Genomic DNA, 22,740 nt, shown 5'->3' on the forward strand with positions numbered 1-22,740 from the left:
TGCATTTTTTAAGTATTCCATGCCTTTCAACATTCCTAGGAGAGGGCAAAACAGTGACATAATGGAGAGGAGTTACCTGGTCACAACAGGGTAAGCCATGCTTCCCACCCACAAAATGGAGTATGTCAGTCTGGCATGCATTTATTTCAGGAATAAGGGCAGCTGTGTTGGCCAGATACACTCAGTGTGGCCATTGCCAAGAGTGCTAAGGTATGCTCCCTGGTTACCACCACACAGCTTTTATTGCATTTGGATCATACTCTTTATTGTCTTAAAGGAACACTATAGCGTTCGGAATACAAACCTGGCCCCTTATAGCCCCTACCCCCCCATGTGTGCAATAAAAACCTAGTAAATGCTTTCCTATTGGCCTCTGGGTCATGTGAATGAGTAGGTTAGTGCAGTGGATGTGTCCCTAGTGGCTGTCAGTATAAGAAAAACAAAAACTGCAATTTTTACATTGCAGGGTTAAAAGGACAGGGTTTCTGCACCCAGTCCACTTTAGTGAGATGAAGTTGTGTGGGTTACTATAGTGATAATGGTGTCCCTTTAATCATATGAGGACAAACATCTCACACCTTTCTTCTGCAGATTAAAATAGTGAATGCTAATTTTCGAATGTACCTCCTGCAGGAAGCATTCGGTTATTTTGGTTGACATGTGGTCAATGATAAATCTTTGATTCCAGTGCTGTAAATTGGTTTGGATATGATTATCAGATATGATTTTCTGAACACATCTAAATAAATTATACAGTATCGGACTGACCAAATCCTGAATGCAATTGGCTTTAGTAAATCTGCATATTGTCAATGCTGTCGGAATTTGGTCATTTTCACCGGAGAAAATATTGTATTTAGTGATTAACCCTATAACGGAGGTCAGATTTGCTAAGCATAAAAAAATTCTCGAAGTCTCGCATGCTTTCAGTGTAGCCTTCAATTTGAAATTCACTTTGAATCCTGCTTGTGTTTTTAGCACCACATAATGCATCTGTTAAATTTGTCTAGGCCTGATTAGAGGGCAGGAAAGACATTATTGTACAGAGCAGTAGATTTTAGAGATAGCAGTGTGTGTTAAAGGAACACTTTAGTGTTCGGAATACAAAGATGTACCCCTAACAATAAGGTGTCCCTCTGCCTCTGCAGTGATTTGTCCAAGAAAATACCAAATGATAGTAGTATATCACAGACCAGTCACTTTGGGTCTGAAATTTAATATATATTGCAGTTATAATCATTAACTAAATGGATGAAAAAAAATATCACAGCAAGAGTTCACAAGATTATGATATACTTTTATTTATGTTTCTGCACAGGTTCTTTTTTTAGGTACGTATTTTGGGGGATGAATCAAGCATGTAGTCAGCCACACATGTGGGCAAGTAAGACAGAGGAATGTAGAACAACTTGGCATATAGGCCAGCAGAGTAACGGGTCCACGGGTGCACTGCGGTCAGGGCATGTTCCATGCAGTCCGTGACAATTGTTAACTTGGAGCTTCCCAAAGAACATGTCTTCCTGAGAAAATTGCAATCTGCACAAACACACAATTTATATAATCAATAGGATTTTACAGACTGGAATGGGATTGATTTGTCAGTGGGGAAGTAAATAGACTATATGGCTTATATAATCAAATTCTGTTATGAATGCGATAAATATTTGACTTGTGCCCAAATGTGTTTCAAATCGATCCATCTGGGATTGATCTGTGAAGTTTTATTCAATGAACAAGACTAGAGGTAAATCACAGATGGATTGTTTAATTCGGGCATACATTAAAGGACCACTCTAGTGCCAGGAAAACATACTCGTTTTCCTGGCACTAGAGTGCCCTGAGGGTGCCCCCACCCTCAGGGACCCACTACCGCCGGGCTCTGGGGGGAGGAAGGGGTTAAACTTACCTCTTTCTCCAGCGCCGGGCGGGGAGCTCTACTCCTCCTCCTCTTCTTCCTCGCGACGTCATCGGCTGAATGCGCATGCGCGGCAGGAGCCGCGCTCGCATTCAGCCGGTCGCATAGGAAAGCATTCATAATGCTCTGGAGGCTGGCTTAACCCTCAGAATAAACATAGCAGTTTCTCTGAAACTGCTATGTTTATAAAAAAAAAAGGGTAAAAGCTAGCTGGACCTGGCACCCAGACCACTTCATTAAGCTGAAGTGGTCTGGGTGCCTAGAGTGGTCCTTTAACCCCTTAAGGACACATGACGTGTGTGACACGTCATGATTCCCTTTTATTCCAGAAGTTTGGTCCTTAAGGGGTTAAAAGGCATTTGATTTGTTTGACCCACCTGAAACACTGTTGCAAAAAAAAAAAAAGTGTTTGCAACAGTTTTTTTTTGTTTTGTTTTTTGTTTTGCTATTTATCCCATTTCTCTAATGTATCCTGCAGAGCCACACATTGTAACATTGTCATTACTGGATACCTTTACAGTAGGGCAGGGAAAGACAGGTGCAAATCAGTTCTTATTATTAGCCATACATTATTAAAACATAAATAATAAGTTTGCCTTACTAAAGCAAGAATTATATTTTAGCCCAAAATAGTAGTGTTTTCTAAACTCTATAGCTTACAGTCACTCTCCCATTTTGCTACTGAAATTGGGATGTCCAGCTGAAACCATGACTGCAGGGGCATGAAGTTAAGGGGGTCCTACAGCGTCAGGAAAACAAACCCGTTTTCATGGCACTATAGGCTCCTGGATTGCCCCCCTTCATTGGGGCCGACCCTCCTGCGGGGCTGAAGGGGTTAAAGCCCCTTCAGCCACTTACCTGAATCCAGCGCTGATGTCACTTGGCGCTGGGTCAGGCTCTGCCCACGTTCCTCCCCCGCCGATGTCAGCCGGCTGGGGAGACCTAATGCGCATCAATAGCCACGGTCGCATTAGACCTCCCCGTAGGAAAGCATTATTCAATGCTTTCCTATGGGGAAAATCTGACGCTGGAGGTTCGTGAGGACGTCCAGCGTCAGATAACAGACCAAAAGTCAGATTCCGGAAACCCTCTAGTGGCTGTCTTAGTGCTGCAATGTAAACATTGTAAACATTGTAGTTTCTCTGGAACAGCAATGTTTTACATTGCAGCACTAAGTGCAAAAGGGTCACAGCACCTAGACTACTTCAATTAGCTGAAGTGGTCAGGGTGCCTACAGTATCCCTTTAACCCATAAAGCACTTTAGTACGCTGAAATGCTTTTAAGTAACAGGACTGTCCTTTTAATTATTTGTGAAAAAGGCATAACAATATCTAGAATGCTTTCAGCAGTCTTCACTGGTGTATGAGCAATAACGTTTAATAAGCAGAGCAGCCCCCACAATGTAATTTATTATGCAACTTACTAGGTTAATATTATAAGATGTTAAGTATCTATCCTGTATGTATATCACTTACAGTAATTTGCGATTTTATGTTCTCCCAACATTGTATACATTTTTTGTGTGTACCAAGTTTAAGGGAAGTTCATATCTTGTACTATAACTCTGCATTACATAGTTACTGCCATGCTGACCACCAACTTACCGAAATGGCAGAACTGACAATGGTGTCCTTTTCTTTTCTCTACTCCACAAAACTCAATAAAACTGATATCAGCTTTTGTTAACATCTCTTTCTGAGCCTCCGTCACAGCTATGTCATGTCTAAGTATTTCTAAGTTAAGTTGTTCAGTTATTTAACCTCTTTTTATTATATTTTTCTTCAATATCAAATGACAGACAACATCAATACATACAAAAAATAAAAATAATAGACTAAACATGACACAAACAATTGTACAGAAAAAAGGCACACAGAGATACATCTGTTGATCAATTTACATCCATCTAGTTACCATCCTAATGAACCTGTATTACCCTCCTGCACAAATGCAACCTCCACCCATTTCTGTCAACGAGAGTCCCCAGTCTATCTTTTACCCTTTCTCAATTTCTTTCCACCTCTGATCTTATTTGGATATGATACGTAATTATTTTTCCCAATTTTCCCATAAACCAGAAGTCTTGTTCGGCCATTTAGAGTAATTCTTTTCCATTTTTATTTGATATGGTAATTGTGAACATAATTGGTTATTAGTAAAAACATATTCTCCTTTCCAGTTTCTTGCTATCACTATCTTTGCAGCCAACAAGCAATGCATTATCAAAAATTGATCTGTCTTCCTTAAATTGGGGCAATACATATGTAATAACATTATTTCCGGAGTTATTGATAATTTAATATCACATCATTTATGTACAATATTTTGAACCCACTGCCATATGACTGACACTTTTTTTACATGTCCACCACATATGTACATAGCTACCCTTCTCCTCTCTACAATTCCAACATTCCTCAATCGTTCCTGGAGAAAATTTCGATAGACTTGTTGGAGTCATATACCATAAATTGATCAATTTAAAATGGGTTTCTATCAACTTAAGGGGGATTCGATTAAAGGAGGACATGATGACATATCGGGGCAAAGGGAACTGTGTAAACATTAAATATATTTTCTTTTCTTTTTTTCACCCTTTTTCTTTCTCCCTTACCTTTTCCTCTTCTTTTCTCTTTCCTTTCTTACCCTGTAGATTTTAACCGTATTATCTTTTCTGTGTTCTTTGCACCTACTGCTCTTTCTCTATCTATTCGTGTTCTTTCCTACATTCATTAATTTACTTGATATATAATTTACATAATTGCGTTTTACCTATAATTTAGTATTGAGAAATATGGTGATTTCTTTTATCTATTTTTGTGTATTTCTTTTCTCCTATTTTAGATCTATATTCCTTGTTCCTTTCTGTGTTCTTTCTGCGTATTGCTCTCTCTTTTCTTTCCCATCTATTTAGTGATCTACATGCATTAACTATTGTGCTTAATATATGTCTCACCGAATTATTATAATTTTTTTAAATTTTTATATTTTATTATTAAAATATATAGTGTTTGTGTGAATTTCAATTTTCTTTCTAACCTATTTACCTTTCCCTTTATCTACCCATTTACTTCCGGTTTCTCTCAATATTCACTCTTTCTGTCTCTACTTTATCATTGTGAGTACAATTTTTAAGTCAGAAAGAGATAAGAAACAAAAAATATAACAATTATAAAAAAAATATATATATATACACATTTTTTTAAAGTCCTCCATTTCCTTTCTTTTGGTCTTTTCTCTTCTTATATCGTCCATTTATTAATTTTTCTCTTCTTCCTTTTCATCTCAAACATTTTATCTTTGTCTTCCATCTTTTTTCTCCATGTCTTCTTCTCTATTCTTAATTATGCAGGGGGTAATGTAACCTTGTTATTCCTTGTAAGGCAATCTTCAATATGTTTTGGGGAATCGAAGGTCTCAGTATGTCAATCTATTATAATCTTTGTGACGGACCGCTGGCACTCTGACTGAGTACCTCCGCCAATCGATGCTCCTAGTGCTCGCTGAGGACTCCAAGCACTCCAACCCACACTATTAGCACTGCAGACCCCACATCGAGCGATGCAGCTGCGCCAGGGTCTAGCCGTCTTCACCCACCCTGGACCCAACGCCAGGATCCAGCTTCCAGTGGGTGAAACTCTGTTTCCCCAGAGAGCGTAGCAGGAACAGAACAGCTCTTACAAGAGCTCAGTGATTATAGCAAGAGAGTATGATGAGCATAGCAATCCCTTGTACCAGATTCCCCCAATAAGAGACAGGACTCAGATTGAGGGTGAAGAAGAACTAAAGCTTTTAATGAAACATTCTGCTTTTATGCCCATTCTACACACATAGTACAGCCCCCAGGGTTTTGTAAAGCAACCAATAAAATACGTACATTATAGTAAAACACTCCCAGAAATTACACACAAATCCTCCTCTCTGCATGTGATATAATACTGTACACAATGGGTTAAAGCAGGGCCGGACTGGGGATACAAAGCAGCCCTGGAAAAAAAATATATGCCAGCCCCATAAGTCAATGCGCCATATATTGTTGCATGTAATATGTAAGGCTATGTCTTGCTACCCCAGATGATTGAGTAAATATATATATTGCTTTTTCTAATATAAAATATTGGTCCTTTCATAGTAAAACGTTTAATTATACAATAAGCATACTCACATGCAGACACAGACAATGTCACTGACACACACACGTTCATTGATACACAGCCTCATAGACAAACAATCTCACTGATATACATAAGCTCATTGACATAAAAACACAAGCTCACTCAGTAGCAGACACACACACACATGCAAGCAAGCAAGCTCACTAGCAGGCGCGCGCACACACACACACACACTTAATGTAGTGGTTCTGGTATCTATAGCCTGTTCCTGCAGGCTTTTCAATGTAAACACTGACTTTTCAGAGAAAAGGCAGTGTTTACATTGCTTCCAAGTGACACCTCTAGTGACAGCCACTCAGACGGTCACTAGAGGTGCTTCCTGTGTCAGTGCTGCACAGTGTGCAGCACCTACATTCAGGTCCTCCACGCTTTGGAGACGCTGAAGGTACCCATAGAGATGCAGTGTGTGTGTTTGTGTAAGAAGGACTGTGTGAGCAGGGTGTGTGTGTGAAAGTTGCAGTGTGTACGTGAGGACGGCAGTGTGTGTTAGGACGGCAGTGTGTGTGTGTTCGTTGCAGTGTGAGTGGGGGGCAATGTGTGTATGGGGGGGAAGTTTGTGTGTATGGGGGGAAGTTGAGTATGAGGCAGTGTATGCGTGTGGGGGGGTCAATGTGTGTAGGGTGTGTGTGTGTGTGTATTGGGGGCAGAGTATGTGGGCAATGTGTGTGTATGGGGGAAGTGTATGTGTGTGTATGTGGGCAGTGTATGTGTGTGGGATCAGTAGTGTATGTGTATGGTGGGCAATGTGTGTATGGGGCAGTGTATGTATGTGGGGCAATATGTGTGTATGGGGGCAGTCTATGTAGTTGGGGGACAATGTGTGTGTGGGGGGGCAGTGTATGTGTGTGTGTGTGTGATAAGGATGTGGGGCTTTTTTATGTTTTTTTTTTAATTTAATAAAATGTTTTTTTTCCCTAAATATACATAATGGCCCCCCTCCCTTCTTACCTTTGTTTAGGGAGGAGGGGGGACATTTCTCGATCCCTGGTGGTCCGGTGGGGAATCCCTGGTGGTCCATGTGGTGAGAGTGAACTCTAGGGTCTCCAGGGCTAGAGTTCACTCTTCACTCTCGCGAGATCCGGAGCGTTGCCATGGCAACGCTCCGTGCTCGCGAGAGAAGGACCTGGAGGAGCTGCAGACTGAGCTCCCCCGGGTCCTCTCTCTCTCCCTCCCCTGCCGGCGGCCAGCAAACAGTGCCTGCGGACCGGAGAGGGAGATCTCTGATCTCCCCTCCGGTCCATGAAGGCACATTGCAGGGCTGGCGCCAGCCCTGCATTAGCCGGCAAGGGAGAGGGAGAACCTTGCAATTGCCCTGTTGCTCCCCCCTGGATCCGCCAGTGCAGGGATGGCGGCCGCTGGAGGAGCAGGGTTGGCGGCCGCTGGAGGAGCAGGGTTGGCGGCCGCTGGAGGAACTTTTCTGGCGGCCGCAGGGGAAGCTGTGCTGTGTCTGCTCACGCGCTACTGAATGAGACCGGGGCCGGAATATGATGTCATATTCCGGCCTCGGTCTCATTCAGTAGCGTGCTGGAGAGCAGACACAGCACAGCTTCCCCTGCGGCCGCCAGAAAAGTTCCTCCAGCGGCCGCCAACCCTGCTCCTCCAGCGGCCGCCAGCATACCCACATGTCTGCGCGGCCCCAGGTGCCGACGGCCCACCGGGAAATTTCCCGGTATCCCGGTGGGCCAGTCCGGCCCTGGGTTAAAGTAATTATCACAGGCAGGAAAAATACACTTTTTACACATGTACTGTAACTTTAAAAATATACATTCAATCTTCATAAAAGTTACATATTAATACTCAGCACACTTTTATTACACACATATCCAAAATACAGCCAATTCCTTCCAGGGGTTAAAAAGTTAGCTGGAAGTCCTTTATGACCAAACGCAAGCACATTCTCATGCCCAAAACAGTTCCATAGATTTGGGCTGTGCGGTTGGTCTAGTTCACACTGAAAAAATGACTAAGTGCCATCGCCAAACGGGACTTAGTCTCTGCGGCTGCAAACTCAGTGGAGGAGAAGGTAAGGGTCAGCAGTGTTCGTTGAAATGTGCAGCCGATTTCAGTTCCATGAATTTGAATGCACACACCGCTGACCGCGTTCGGCAGAACAAAGATGGCCGCCGCCACGTGTTCATTCGTACAAACGGCGGCCCCCCAGCGGTCGGCAATTTACCTACAGCAGCCTCTCAGCCTGGGAGGTAAATTGCCTGCACACTTCCACTTCTGGGTGGTCCGCCTGTGTAATACTTGGTTCAGTAAGCCCCATTTACTGAACCAAGTGGGAGAAAGCCAGGAACACAGTATGTTAAAGGTTTGGGGACACTGGGGACACCTTCTTAAAGGGGCATTGCCCCAAAAAGTCTCAATAGGCCCACATACAGTTCTTAAAGGGCCAGTAGCAGCACAATAAAAATCCATTATGCCCAAATACTGTATTTAAAGGGCCAAGTCTCCCAGGGACCATAATCACATGGCAAGAGGCTGGCAAGTAGTCCTCTCCAAGCCCAAATGGTGAAGGGCGCTTTGTCACAATCTTTATCTTGTTAGGCTAGCTCCAGGAATATTTTATATTTAAATTTCTTAAAGAACTTGTTACCGTAGTAAAATTTTCTTCTCTGTCACCTTGTAAAAAATGATAATGTTTGGAATATATTTAGATTTTTAAACTCCTTTTCCATAGTTATTTTGGCTCAAATAGCTCGTAATATTGCTTCTTTAAACTGCAATGATTGAAGATTTATTATAATGTCTCTTGGTAGTTGTTGTGATATAGCTTTCGGTTTAAATAACCGATGGTATCTTCCAATGTTGGTATTATATTTTGATACTTCTATCTTCAGTGCTAACCATAGCTTCTCTAAGAACTCTGGAATTTGTTCTTGTGTAACGGTCTCTGGAACATTTCGGAGTCTGAAGTTATTGCGTCGAGTGATCCTCTAAGTCTCCTATTTTACCTTCCATAATTCTCAATTGATCATTCAATTGTTCATTTCAATCTTTCAATATTTTTTCGTTATATTCAAAAGTTGTATTTTTTTTCTATCATTTACTCTTAGCCTTGTAGATATATCTTTTAGCTGATTTTTAATCTCTTCAGAATTTTTATTAATTTGGTTGGTTATTGCTTCAAGTTGCGTTTCTAGACAATTTTTCAGGAAGTCTGCTGTAATATAATTTTCAGTTTGGCTAGACTAACTTTGTATTGACTCTTCACATCTCGATGAAGAGAAAGATATATTGTTTTGTTTTTTTCTTTTGTCAGTTTATGGTTCTTTTTCTGATTTTTGTTCCTTTTTTCTTTATTTTTTTTGCAGGCATCTTCTCTATAGATTTAGTTGTCATAATTTATAATTATTTGATAGATCTTTCTTTGAAGTCAAGTGGTGAAAGCCAAACAGGAGGTAACAAAAGTAGCTCGTTTAGTTCGCCTACCCTTTTATTTTTTTCCCTTCACAATTTTGTCCTTTTACGGTTCAAGTTTACTTCTCTCGGGATTATCAAACTATGTGATAGTGTGTTTACTTTTTTCTCTTCCATCTCCTATCTGCTTGTCCTTTTTCTTCGTGATGAATCTATTGCAGGTGCTGCTTTTCCTTTGCACTACTTGCTACAATCTAGCAAAAACTGCCATTGGACATCCATTTAGTTGTTTTAAAACAGTTCATCTCCTGCCAATGACCCTGTTTTCTTTCCCCTTTGCAGTATTTGCTGCAATCTTGTTGAAGTAATAATAAACAGCCAAATTAATGTTTTATTCACTTGCCACTTTTATTTTTTTTCCCTTTACAATCCTTACTGCATTCTTGCCAAACTAACACTGAACAGCCATTTTAGTGGGTTTGAAATAGTTAATCTCTTGTGTGTACTTATCTTTGAAGAGTGACTTGATTGCTGCGGGCTTCTGCTGGCAAGTATTCGCTTATATTGTGAGAATGTTTGAGCTCAGATCTGCATGAAGCAATAACCTCTCAAGTATAGTAACATCCGTTCCCTCTCCGCACACTGCCTCGTTCTCCTTGTAGCCGTAAATTGTCTCTCTAGCCACATACTCGTGCTAACTGATTTCCTTGGTGCTCACGAACACTCCATTGCCTACGCTCCGCCTCCCCACCTCAGGATGCGTGTGTGCATGCTCCTCCTACGTCATCACGCAACCTAAGTTTTTCATATTGACTCTGTTGAAATTTCATTGAAGTTATATCAGAACATTAATTAGGGACTATGGTCAAGTCTGAAATTGACAAAAGAATGGTCAAGTCTGAAATTGACAAAAGAATACTCTTTACCATATAGTCTTTTTTTCAACACTGGCTGTGTGAAATAGACATATTCTTGTGCATTACCAGAGTTGGCCTATGGAGGAAAATCTTGGATCCTCCATAGAACACTGCTGTATTCTTGTGCATGTGTAAGAGTATGACTTTGAAGTACTTCCTGGCAGGTTCACCACAATATTAAAGGGCCTTGTAAATTATAGTGCCAGGAAAACACAGGACCATCGCGCATCAAGCAGGTATGTTACTTCCAGGGGTCACCTCCAAATGACAACATGATAAGTAGCCTGCAACTTTATGACATTATGACATCTACACACCTCATACCCTATATATCTATCTACAGTTGTGGGTGTGTATGTATGCTTGTCTATTCATACATATGTGTTTTACTTTGTCTTGCCCTGCATGCTAAAGCTAGTTGTTCCCAGCCCCACTCAACATTGTTGGCTTGCTAACTTAAATGTTATTCACCTATCTGCTTACCTCTAAAGACTTTCTCTGTTATTTCCGCATTACCCCCTTATTTTGATACTCACCCAAATGTCTTGTTTGACCAATAGAGATGTCGCAAACATAAAATTTTCCGTACGCGAACGGCGAACGCGAATTTCCGCAAATGTTCGAGAACGGGCGAACCGCCATAGACTTCAATAGGCAGGCGAATTTTAAAACCCACAGGGACTCTTTCTGGCCACAATAGTTATGGAAAAGTTGTTTCAAGGGGACTAACACCTGGACTGTGGCATGCCGGAGGGGGATCCATGGCAAAACTCCCATGGAAAAGTACATAGTTGACGCAGAGTCTGGTTTTAATCCATAAAGGGCATAAATCACCTAACATTCCTAAATTGTTTGGAATAACGTGCTTTAAAACATCAGGTATGATGTTGTATCGATCAGGTAGTGTAAGGGTTTCGCCCGCTTCACAGTGACAGACCAAACTCCCCGTTTAACGCACCGCAAACAACCGCAAACAGTCTATTTGCACAACCGCAAACTCCCCATTTGCACAAGGTTGGATACCAAGTTAGCCATGTCCCCTTCCTTGTCCTCACTGATGTCATTGAAGGTCTCTTCCTCCACCCAGCCACGTACAACACCAAGGGTCCCCGAAAGGTGACAACAAGCCCCCTGGGACGCCTGCTTTGTTTGGTCTTCCACCTCCTCAAAGCCACCTTCCTCCTCTGACTCCTCTTCTTCAGACTCCTCTCTCTGTGTTGCCTCTCTCTGCGTTATTATAAGGTGTGTTAAGTAGTACTATTCCTATCAGTTTAATCCCTGTTACGTCCCCTATCAGGGGACGTGTATATGGCATCGATTTTAGGAACCGGGAGATGGCAAAAGATGCTTGGTCGGTCCTCCTACTTCAAATTTGGGGCACTGCACGTGCAATCTAATGTGCCACCAGATAGGAGTAATGTCACGGCTAGTAATGTGGTCCAGCACGCAGAAACTATGTAAACATATACATAAGTAAGAAAAGGAAAATAACAGGATAGAGCGTAAACCGGACCTTAGAATGGCCGGACTAATACACTAGAGACAGAGAATGGTCAAAGGGAAAGCCGAGGTCAAGGAAGCCAGAAAATACTCAATACCGTTTAAACAAGCCAAGTCAGGGAAACCAGAGATCAGAATAACCAGGGAAAAGCCAAGATCAGGATACCAGGAAATCAGAAACACAAAAATAGCACTCTCAGGAAATCAGGCCTTTTTTAGTCGAATGTATCGCCCACTGTCAGTCCCTTCGGGATCCATCCCTCATTCATCTTAATAAAGGTGAGGTAATCTAGACTTTTTTAACCTAGGCGACTTCTCTTCTCAGTGAAAATACCTCCTGCTGCACTGAAGGTCCTTTCTGATAGGACACTTGAAGCGGGGCAGACCAGAAGTTCTATCGCAAATTGGGATAGCTCAGGCCACAGGTCACGCCTGCACACCCATTAGTCAAGGGGTTCATCGCTCCTCAGAGTGTCGATATCTGCAGTTAAGGCGAGGTAGTCTGCTACCTGTCGGTCGAGTCGTTCTCTGAGGGTGGACCCCAAAGGGCTGTGGCGATGCGTAGGACTTAAAAAGCTCCGCATGTCCTCCATCAACAACACGTCTGTAAAGCGTCCTGTCCTTGCCGACGTGGTCGTGGGAGGAGGAGGATTACTTTCACCTCTTCCCCTGTTAGATTCACGTTGTGCTGTGACATCACCCTTATACGCTGTGTAAAGCATACTTTTTAATTTATTTTGGAACTGCTGCATCCTTTCTGACTTGCGGTAATTCGGTAACATTTCAGGCACTTTCTGCTTATACCAGGGGTCTAGTAGCATGGACACCCAGTACAGGTCATTCTCCTTCAGCCTTTTTATATGAGGGTCCCTCAACAGGCACGACAGCATGAAAGACCCCATTTGCACGAGGTTGGATACTCATGTCCCGTTCCTCGTCCTCAGTGATCTCACTGAAGGTATGTGTTACGGTTGCCTCCAGGCTGGCTGGAAGTTGGACCGTAGAAAAGGATGCTCCTAGCGCTCACCAAATGACCATCAGCACCGTAGCCACCATAAGCACTGCGAACTCCATGAACCACCGCTGCTGGGCTGGTATCTCGCCGTCTGCTCTGCGCCCTGGACCTACGACCAGGCTCCAGGTTCCAATAGGTGAACCTCTCCCTTCTGTAGAGCGAAGCAGGATCAGGAACAAGAGCTCTTACCAGAGCTCAACAGCTAAGGGAGTATGAAGAGCATAGCAATCCCTGTAGTGATTATAGCTGTCCCCTACAAACATGAGTCGAGGCTGCAAGTTAGAGGGTCAGAAGAGGTCTGAGATGCTGGAACACCCAGCCTGGCTTTTATTGAGGTTACATGCAAATAGGACACTCCCAGGGGGAGGCATAAAATCACCAATCACACATCTGGTGCAACCCACACATTCCCTCCCCTCAGATAAACAGTTAAACCAATTATTACATACAATAAAAATACAGTTTTTACACACACACTGTAACTTTAAAACCATACATCCAATTTCAATAAAAGTTGCATATTCAGACTCAGCATACATCAAACATAAACACTTCCAAAAATCAGCCAAATCCCTCCAGTGGATCAAAAGTTAGCTGGAAGTCCTTTATGACCGACCGCAAGCACAATTTCCTGCCCAAAACAGTTCCATAGATTTGGGCTGTGCGGTCGGTCAATTTCATGCGAAAAAAACGACAAAGTCCCATTTCGAACGGGACTTAGTCTCTGGAGCTGCAAGTTCCGTATGGGAGAAGGTAAGGGTCAGCGGTGTTCGGCAGAATGTGTAGCCGATTTTAGTTCCACAGAATCTTTAACATACACCGCTGACCGCATTCGAATGACCAAAATGGCCGCCGCCACGTGTTCGGCTGCCGAATGGCGGCCACCCAGCGCTCGGCAATTAACCTGCAGTAACCTCACAGCATGGGAGGTAAATTGCCTGCACACTTTAACTTCTGGGTGGTCCGCCTGTGTGGTACTTGGTTCAGTAAGCCCTATTTACTGAACCAAGTGGGAGAGCCAGGGGCAAGTTATTTTACAGGTCTGGGGACATAGTCTTAAAGGGGCATTGTTCAGCAAAGTCACAATATGTCCCCAGACGGTTCTTAAAGGGCCATACACACCAATAAAAGTTAATACATTTTCAGGGGCACAATCTTCCAGGGGCCATAGTCATGAGGCAGGAGGCTGGCAAATAGGCTTCTCCACAATCCAGGGAAGCAGGGCAATTTTTCATTTAAAGGGCCAGTTACAAATAGCCATTTGTAACAGTATGTTCTTCCCCCCCAGCCACGTACAACCCCACGGGTACCAGATAGGTGACAATGAGCACCCTGGGATGCCTGTTGTGGTCGGTCTTCCTCCTCCTCCTCAAAACCACATTCCTCCTCTGACTCCTCTTCATCACAATCCTCTTCCAGCGTTGCCGCAGGTCCAGCAAGCGATGCTGATAAGGCTGTTTCTGGTGGTGATGGTGACCACAACTCTTCCTCTTCCTCTTCACGCTCATCTACGGCCTGATCCAGCACTCTTCGCAGGGCACGCTCCAGGAAGAAAACAAATGGTATGATGTCACTGATGGTGCCTTCGGTGCGACTGACTAGGTTTGTCACCTCCTCAAAAGGACGCATGAGCCTACAGGCATTGCACATGAGCGTCCAGTAACGTGGCAAAAAAATTCCCAGCTCCGCAGAGGCTGTCCTAGCACCCCGGTCATACAAATAGTCGTTAACGGCTTTTTCTTGTTGGAGCAGGCGGTCGAACATTAGGAGTGTTGAATTCCAACGTGTCGGGCTGTCGCAAATCAAGCGCCTCACTGGCATGTTGTTTCGCCGCTGGATATCTGAAAAGTGTGCCATTGCCGCGTGGAACGCCTGAAATGGCCACACACCTTCCTGGCCTGCTTCAGGACGTCCTGTAAGCCTGGGTACTTATGCACAAAGCGTTGTACGATCAGATTACACACATGTGCCATGCACGGCACATGTGTCAACTTGCCCAAATTCAATGCCACCAACAAATTTCTTCCGTTGTCACAAACCACTTTGCCGATCTCCAGTTGGTGCGGAGTAAGCCACTGATCCACCTGTGCGTTCAGGGCGGACAGGAGTGCTGGTCCAGTGTGACTCTCTGCTTTCAGGCAAGTCAACCCCAAGACGGCGTGACACTGCCGTATCCGGGATGTGGAATAGTACCTGGGGAGCTGGGGGGGTGCCGTTGATGTGGAGCAAGACGCAGCAGCAGAAGAGGACTCAACCGAGGAGGTTATGGAAGAGGATGGAGTAGGAGGAGTAGAGGAGGTGGCAGCAGGCCTGCCTGCAAGTTGTGGCGGTGTCACCAACTCCTCTGCAGAGCCACTTCCATGCTTGGCAGCCGTCAGCAGGTTTACCCAATGCGCAGTGTAGGTGATATACCTGCCCTGACCACGCTTTGCAGAGCAGGTATCAGTGGTCAGATGGACCCTTGCCCCAACACTGTGTGCAAGACATGCCATTACTTCCTTTTGCACAATCGAGTACAGGTTGGGGATTGCCTTTTGGGCAAAGAAATTTCGGCCGGGTACCTTCCACTGCAGTGTCCCAATAGCTACAAATTTTTGGAACGCCTCAGACTCCACCAGCTTGTATGGTAAAAGCTGGCGGGCTAAGAGTTCAGACAAGCCAGCTGTCAGATGCTGGGCAAGGGGGTGACTTTGTGACATTGGCTTCTTACGCTCAAACATGTCCTTGACAGACACCTGACTGTGGGCAGATGAGCAGGAACTGCTCAAGGCTAGAGACGGAGTGGCGGATGGTTGAGAGGGGGCAAGGAGGACAGCAGTGGTTGACGTGGCTGAAGATGCTGGACCAGTAGGAGGATGGCGGCTTTGAGTTTGTGTGCTGCTTGTACTCATGTGTTGATCCCATAGGTGTTTGTGATGTGCGATCATGTGCCTTCGCAAAGCAGTTGTACCTAGGTGGGTGCTGGACTTCCCACGACTCAGTTTCTTTTGGCACAGGTTGCAAATGGCATCGCTGTTGTCAGAGGCAGACACACACAAAAAATGCCACACTGCTGAGCTCTGCAATGACGGCATTCTGGTGGTGGCAACAGCATGCGTTGATTGGCGTGCTGTCTGGCTGACCCCGGGTGCCGATGCATGCTGTCTGACTGTGCCACTAGCTCCTTGCGACGACCTCCCCCTGCTTCCAACTCGTCTCCTCCTCCTCTCTGTCTCCCCATCTGAACTTTCCCCCTGTTCTTCTTCTCTTCTAGCGGGCACCCACGTGACATCCACGGACGCATCGTCATCATCAACCGCTTCACTTGTATCTGACAACTCAGCAAAGGAAGCAGCAGCGGGTACAACATCATCATCATCACACCGTACGTCCATGTGTGTAATGCTGCCTGACTGAGACATATCCCTGTTATCTACATCCTCTGGCAATAATGGTTGCGCATCACTCATTTCTTCCAACTGATGTGTAAATAACTCCTCTGACAGATCAAGTGAAGCGGCTGTGGTGCTAGTGTTGGTGGTGGCGGCAGGCGGGCAAGTGGTAACTTGAGAGGTGCCCGAAGCTAAGCTGGAGGAGGATGGTGCGTCAAGGTTCCGAGCGGAAGCTGTAGAAGATTGGGTGTCCTGTGTTAGCCAGTCAACTATGTCCTCAGAACTTTTTGAGTTCAGGGTACGTGGCCTCTGAACACTGCGCATTATTCTAGGGCCAAAGGGAATCACAGCACCACGACCACGACGGCCCCTGCGGGGTGGCCTGCCTCTGCCTGTCATTTTTTTTTTCGATTAGTGGTACTATGCGTGCAAGCTACTGTGACAACAGATATGAGTGGCACTGTGCACTAGCAGAAGTTGGCAGAGTAGACGCTGTAGGCCTGACACACATGCTTGCAGACAACTAACTGCTATTCAATCTATTACAGTCAAAATCTTATTTTTTTTTTAAATGTACACTACTGTTACACCAGATATGAGTTGCACTGGTGTGACACTGTGCCCCGGCAGGCCCTGAAACGCACACGCGTGAAGGAAACTGACTGCTATTATTTCACAGTCAAAAAAGTTTTTTGTTTTTTTTAAATGCAAGCTATTGTGACACGAGATATGAGTGGTGGCACTGGGCAAGTGGGCACAGTATACGCTGTGAGCCTGACACACACGCTGGCAGGCAGGCAACTGCAATTAGATTACACAGGAAAAAAAAAAAAAGCAGACTGATGTTCTAGCCCTAACAAGGGCTTTTTGGGGTGCCTAACCTAGCTATCGATTTCCCTATTAAATCAGCAGCAGCTACACTGTCCCTCCTCTCACTAAGAATGGAGCTTCCGGGTGGGGTGGGGCCTGGCCAGCATGGCGGACGGACGTGCATGAAGTGAGCTCCCTGCATACAGCCTGCAAAGTGAGACCCACAGAGGGAATAATACCTTTGGAGGTTGCTCACTGAACACTTACCTGTTCCTTAACACCAGGGAGCTTACCCGATCAAGTTTGTAGCAGCCTATGACTACGCACTGTCCTGCGGCCTATCTGCTCTGGGGGTTCTGTGGCAGGGAGAAGCGGCCGATCTCCCGGCCTGGAGCTCTCATCGTTTCTGCACCTCATATCGACAGCCCCGTTTCCCCCCCCTCTGGACCGGTGGGGGTTATCCCGGTCCCCACCAGGGAAAGGCTAAAGTAACCCACAAGGCTAAATGGCCACTACTCACCCTGACAAAACGAGCCATCGTGTCACAGCTAAGATGGCCGCCACTCCGACAGAGCAATCAAGCCCACACTGGGAAGCTAAGTTCCATGTAGCCTTTGATGCTCTCTGTGCAGCCTTCTGGAATCGGATTGAATCACGGCAGAGGGCTTTGCTACTCACCTCACCTAGGATGGAAGAGATCTCCAGAGGTGCCCCAGCATTGTGCTCTCCTTCGGAACAGAGAGCCAGGGGGGATGGCACGCCAACCGGCCGATCCCAGAACCTCACAGGTTACTTATACTGAAGCTGGAGGGCTGGGGGGCGACCAGGCATCTTCTTCCACAGTGGACTGGGCTCGGGGAGCAAGGGTGCTGATGCGCCGACCTGCTGACCCTCGGGGTCTGAGCGAACCTCTGGTGCACCCGGAAGGCGGTGGAAGCACTACTAAGCGGCACATGGATGCGAGTAGAGACGACCACTCTCTGAAGCATGTCAGAGGATTGGCTAAAACATCTCTGCTGCTGAGAATCTAAAATGCCCTTGTTATGAGGTGTAGTTAGTTGTCTAGCATTTAACAGCACTAACTAAGAGGTTATTTAGTCTACTTATTTCTAGTTTTGATATTCTGATTCACACATGTTGATCTATAACTGGTGGTGTTAATCCCCTTACCCCTCTTCAGTTCAAGCATGTGTATTCAAACTTACGAACAGTCTCAACATGTCTGACGATTTCCCTATGCCATGCTTTTCACTTATATCAAGACAAGTTTACCTAGCATGATTGTTTTATATTTTAAAAATGTGCAGTTCCTCTTGACATTTTGTTTCATAACTCTAAGTCTGTATTCCAACGTTTTGCATTGCACCATATGTCATTGCCACTACGTTTATGTTCACTGCACTTCAAAAATAAAGAATAAAAAAAAAAGAAAAAAAAAAAAAAAAAGAAAGCAGCTTCCGAATGAATCTAAAATGGATGCTGTCCAGGAGGTGGGAGGGTCTGCTGTTGATTGGCTGGAATGTGTCTGCTGACTGTGAGGTACAGGGTCAATGTTTACTACATGATGACGAATAGGGGGCGGACCGAACATCGCATATGTTCGCCCGCTGTGGCGAACAAGCTATGTTCGCTGGGAACTATTCGCCAGCGAACTATTTGGGACATCTCTATTGACCAATCATTACCTATTCTGTGCATCTCCATTCCATAGTTTTATTGCAGCCCTTTCTGACCATATCATCTCTGTCTTCCACAGTCTGAGTTAAACGTTCCCTGCTGGAAACCAGAACAGTTCTCAGTTGCCCGCCCACCCCTCCCCTCACCACCGCAAGCTCTTTATTCCATTTATAGATAGAATCTCACATACAATTTTAGATAATTAGAAATGACAGCTACAAACACTACCTGCATTCTGAACACTCCTACACTCCCTTAACCCCTAACACTTCATTCTCCTTACTTCTGCCCACTCTGCTTTCTCAAAGTACTTACTCGTCTGAGCAATGCTCTATCTTCTACTATTTTCCTTTTCTCTCCTCTCCCTCAGCATCAAAATATCTCCTTACCCCAGTTCCCTCAACAACACAATCACATCCACATTAATCCATCTCTATTACACTCCCCTCTTCTCTCATCTCATACCCTGCACTCATTTCTCTATTCGTTCTCTCCTGCTCCCACCCAATCTCAACCTAGACCCTGCCCATATAAAACCCATTCACATCTCCTGTCACTATCTCTCCTTCTACTTCTTACAGCTGGTGTCGTCTCTCCCAACCCAGGGCCTTTCACCTCGTGTGCTCACACCAAAATAACTAGAAACAACGCAAACCTCATCCAAATACCCTGCAGTTTATCCTCCTCTATCAACATTCAGTGTGCACTCTGGAACGCCCATTCCATTTGTAGCAATATTAAATCAACAGCCATATATGACCTATTCATCTCTAATTCCCGCACACTACTAGCACTCACAGAGACCTGGCTTTCCCCCTCTGATACTGTTACTCCTGCCTCTTTATGTTTCAGTGGACTACAATTCTCCCACACTCCCAGACTCAACTGTAAAGATAGGTGGTGAAGCTATCCTTCTCTCCCCTCAATGTACCTTTCAACCTATCCTCCCTGCCCCTGCCCTATGCTTTACTTCCTTTGAAATTCACACTGTCTGCATATTTAAGCCCACTCCTTTAAAAATTGCCATCATCATTCGCCCCTCCGGTAATCCTAGGATATTCATTGAACACTTTTCTTCCTGGCTACCCCACTTTCTCTCCTCTAGCACTCCTTCCCTCATACTTGGAGACTTTAACATGCCAATCAACAACTTCAACTGCCCTGATGCCTCCCGTCTGCTCTTTGTAACCTCGTCCTTCAGCCTCACACATTGGTCTACCTCAGAAACTCATACAGCAGGAAACACTCTTTACCTCATCTTCACCAATATCTGTACCACCTCTAATCTCTCCATTGTTCCATTTCCTTTATCTGACCACCACCTGCTGAACTTTGACATTGGCATATCCCATACCCAAATCTCACCATCCTCAACTCTCCAATCTCGCAGAAACCTCCACAGCCTTGATCTCCAGCATTTCTCCACCAAACTCCAAACTCTTCTTTTACCCATCTCAAATCTCACTTGCCCTAACTCTGCAACCTCATTTTACAACTCCACTTTCTCCTCTCAACTAGACATCATGGCACCTCCTACATTTAAACGCAGCAAGCGTTCCCAATTACAACCCTGGCACACCAGGCTGACCCGAAATCTCCAAAAGTCTCACTCTGCACCTGACTTCAACCACTATAAATTTTTGCTGCGCTCCTACACTCTGGCTCTTTCCTCTGCAAAAGTAAATTACTTCAACACCCTCATTGTAACGTTTTTACCCAATATGCAGAGTGAAAACCACCAGTATAATAGAGAGAGAAAGAAAGTCCTTAAGCCGGTCCTTACAATGGCCGGATAAAATAGAAACTACAAGAAATGCCAGAAACAAGCCAAGGTCAAGGGAAGCCAGAAATACACAATAGCGAGGAACAAAGCTGAGTCAGGGAAACCAGAAATCAGAAAAGTCAAAAGCAAGCCAGGTCAAAACCGAAGAACTACAGGATACAGGAACGCGCTGAGGGGACACTAGAGACACAAGGCACCCTAGGAACCACAACAGAGGCAGACTGGGCTTTTATATGATTGGGGGCGTGATTATCATAACCACGCCCCCAAAAGGTACGTGTGCGTTGAGCTGTGTTGTTTAGAGCTCTTCTGACCTCATTGAGTCGGTATACATTCACTGCATCCTTAAAAGGGGCGGGCGCATAGCGGCCGTCATCCCTGCCACTTAATGCATCCTTTCCTGGCATGGGAACTGTGGTCCAACCGATCCCGATGTCAGCAGATTGGCGGCCTGATAAGGTAAGTGGTCGGAGGCTTACACTCATAAGCACACTGTCCCAACAACCCAAATGCCTATTTCACACTTTTAATGCTCTCCTTCGCCCTGCTGCTCCCCCTCCTCCTACCAACCTGTCCGCCTCAAACTTTGCAACTCACTTCACTAAGAAGATTTCTACAATTAGGGAAGAGGTCTCTAATGTCTCTCCCTCCCCTTCCAATACATCACCCAACCCCATTCACTTCACTGTTCTATGCTCATTCACACCTACTACAACAGAAGAGATTTCTGCTCTGCTCCGGTCCTCCCGCCCCTCCACCTATTCCCTCAATCCTATTCCCTCATATCTCATCCGCACTCTGTCTCCCTCTCTTGCTCTTCCTCTCACTAAAGTTTCAATCTCTCCCTTTCCTCCGGCACATTTCCTTCACCCTTCAAGCATGCAACCATAACGCCAATTCTGAAAAAGCCCAACCTCGATCCCAACTCCCCATCCAACTACTGCCCTATATTGCTATTGCCGTTTGCCTCCAAGATCCTTGAGAGAGTTGTGTATGCGAGATTGACAGACTTCCTCAAATCCAACTCTCTGCTTGACCCACTTCAGTCCGCACTCATCACGCTATTGAAACAGCTGTGACCAAAGTATCCAACGATTTAATTGCTGCTAAATCTCGCAGCCATTACTCTGTCCTAATTCTCCTTGATCTTTCTGCTGCCTTTGACACTGTTGATCATCAACCGTTTCTTCTCATTCTCCGTAATCTCGGTCTACGAGATACTGCTCTCTCCTGGTGCTGCTCCTACCTCTCCCAGCGCTTTTTCAGTGTTTCTTTCTCTGGCTCTGCCTCTTCTCCCCAACCCCTCTATGTTGGTGTCCCCCAAGGTTCAGTCCTTGGTCCCCTACTGTTTACCATCTATACTGCCTCCCTAGGTAAACTCATCAGTTCCCTTGGCTTCCATTATCATTTATATGCAGATGACACGCAAATCTACCTGTCCTCTCCTGCTCTCTCCGCCCATCTTGACTCATGTTTCTGACTGCCTCTCCACAATTTCCAATTGAATTGCTGCTCACTTCCTTAAACTTAACCTGTCCAAAACAGACCAACCTCTCCTTCACACCTCATGTCCAGTCGATCGCCCAATCCTGACGCTTCCATCTCAAAAACATTGCTCGCATCCGCCCTGATTTAACACCAGATGCAGCTACGGTGCTGATCCATGCCATTGTTCTCTCATCTTGACTACTGCAATCCCCTTCTCAGTGGTCTTATGTGTTCCCAGATTGCACCGCTGCAATCTATTATGAACGCGCAGCAAGGCTCATTTTCCTGTCTGGCCGCACGTCCCACACCTCCCCCCTCTGTCTGTCCCTACCTAGGCTTCCAGTTAGATATAAGGCTCAATTTAAGATTCTGGTGCTTGCTTACAAGTCCCTACATAATGCTACTTCAGCCAACATATCTTCCCTAATACACAAGTATGTCCTGTCGAGGCCCCTTGAACTCTGCCGAAGACCTATGTCTATCCTCTGTCCGTACTCCCATCTCTGATGCTCGCCCCTAAGAATTCTCCAGGGCTGCACCTTTTCTATGGAACTCCCTTCCCTTCTCCATTAGACTTTCCCCCCGTCTCCACTCCTTCAAAAGATCTTTGAAAACACACTTCTTCAGGAAAGCATATCATTTAAACTGTTAACGGATTTTCATTCCCCCACCCCATGACTCCTCTCCGGCAACTATCACATTTAACCTACTAAATTCCCAGTGAA

General features: G+C 45.1%; 1 protein-coding gene across 1 annotated transcript in view; it reads right to left on the reverse strand.

The window, feature by feature from the left end:
- Positions 1-1,327: 1,327 nt before the first annotated feature.
- Positions 1,328-22,740, reverse strand: part of LOC134596214 (retinol dehydrogenase 7-like) — a 51,734-nt gene continuing 30,321 nt past the window's right edge. Inside the window, exon 5 of the mRNA XM_063444755.1 lies at positions 1,328-1,536. Within this exon, the coding sequence (XP_063300825.1) occupies positions 1,328-1,536 (209 nt within the window). The remainder of the gene's footprint in view (positions 1,537-22,740) is intronic.

The sequence above is a fragment of the Pelobates fuscus genome, chromosome 1 (genome assembly GCF_036172605.1).
Source record: "Pelobates fuscus isolate aPelFus1 chromosome 1, aPelFus1.pri, whole genome shotgun sequence".
Taxonomy (NCBI): domain Eukaryota; kingdom Metazoa; phylum Chordata; class Amphibia; order Anura; family Pelobatidae; genus Pelobates; species Pelobates fuscus.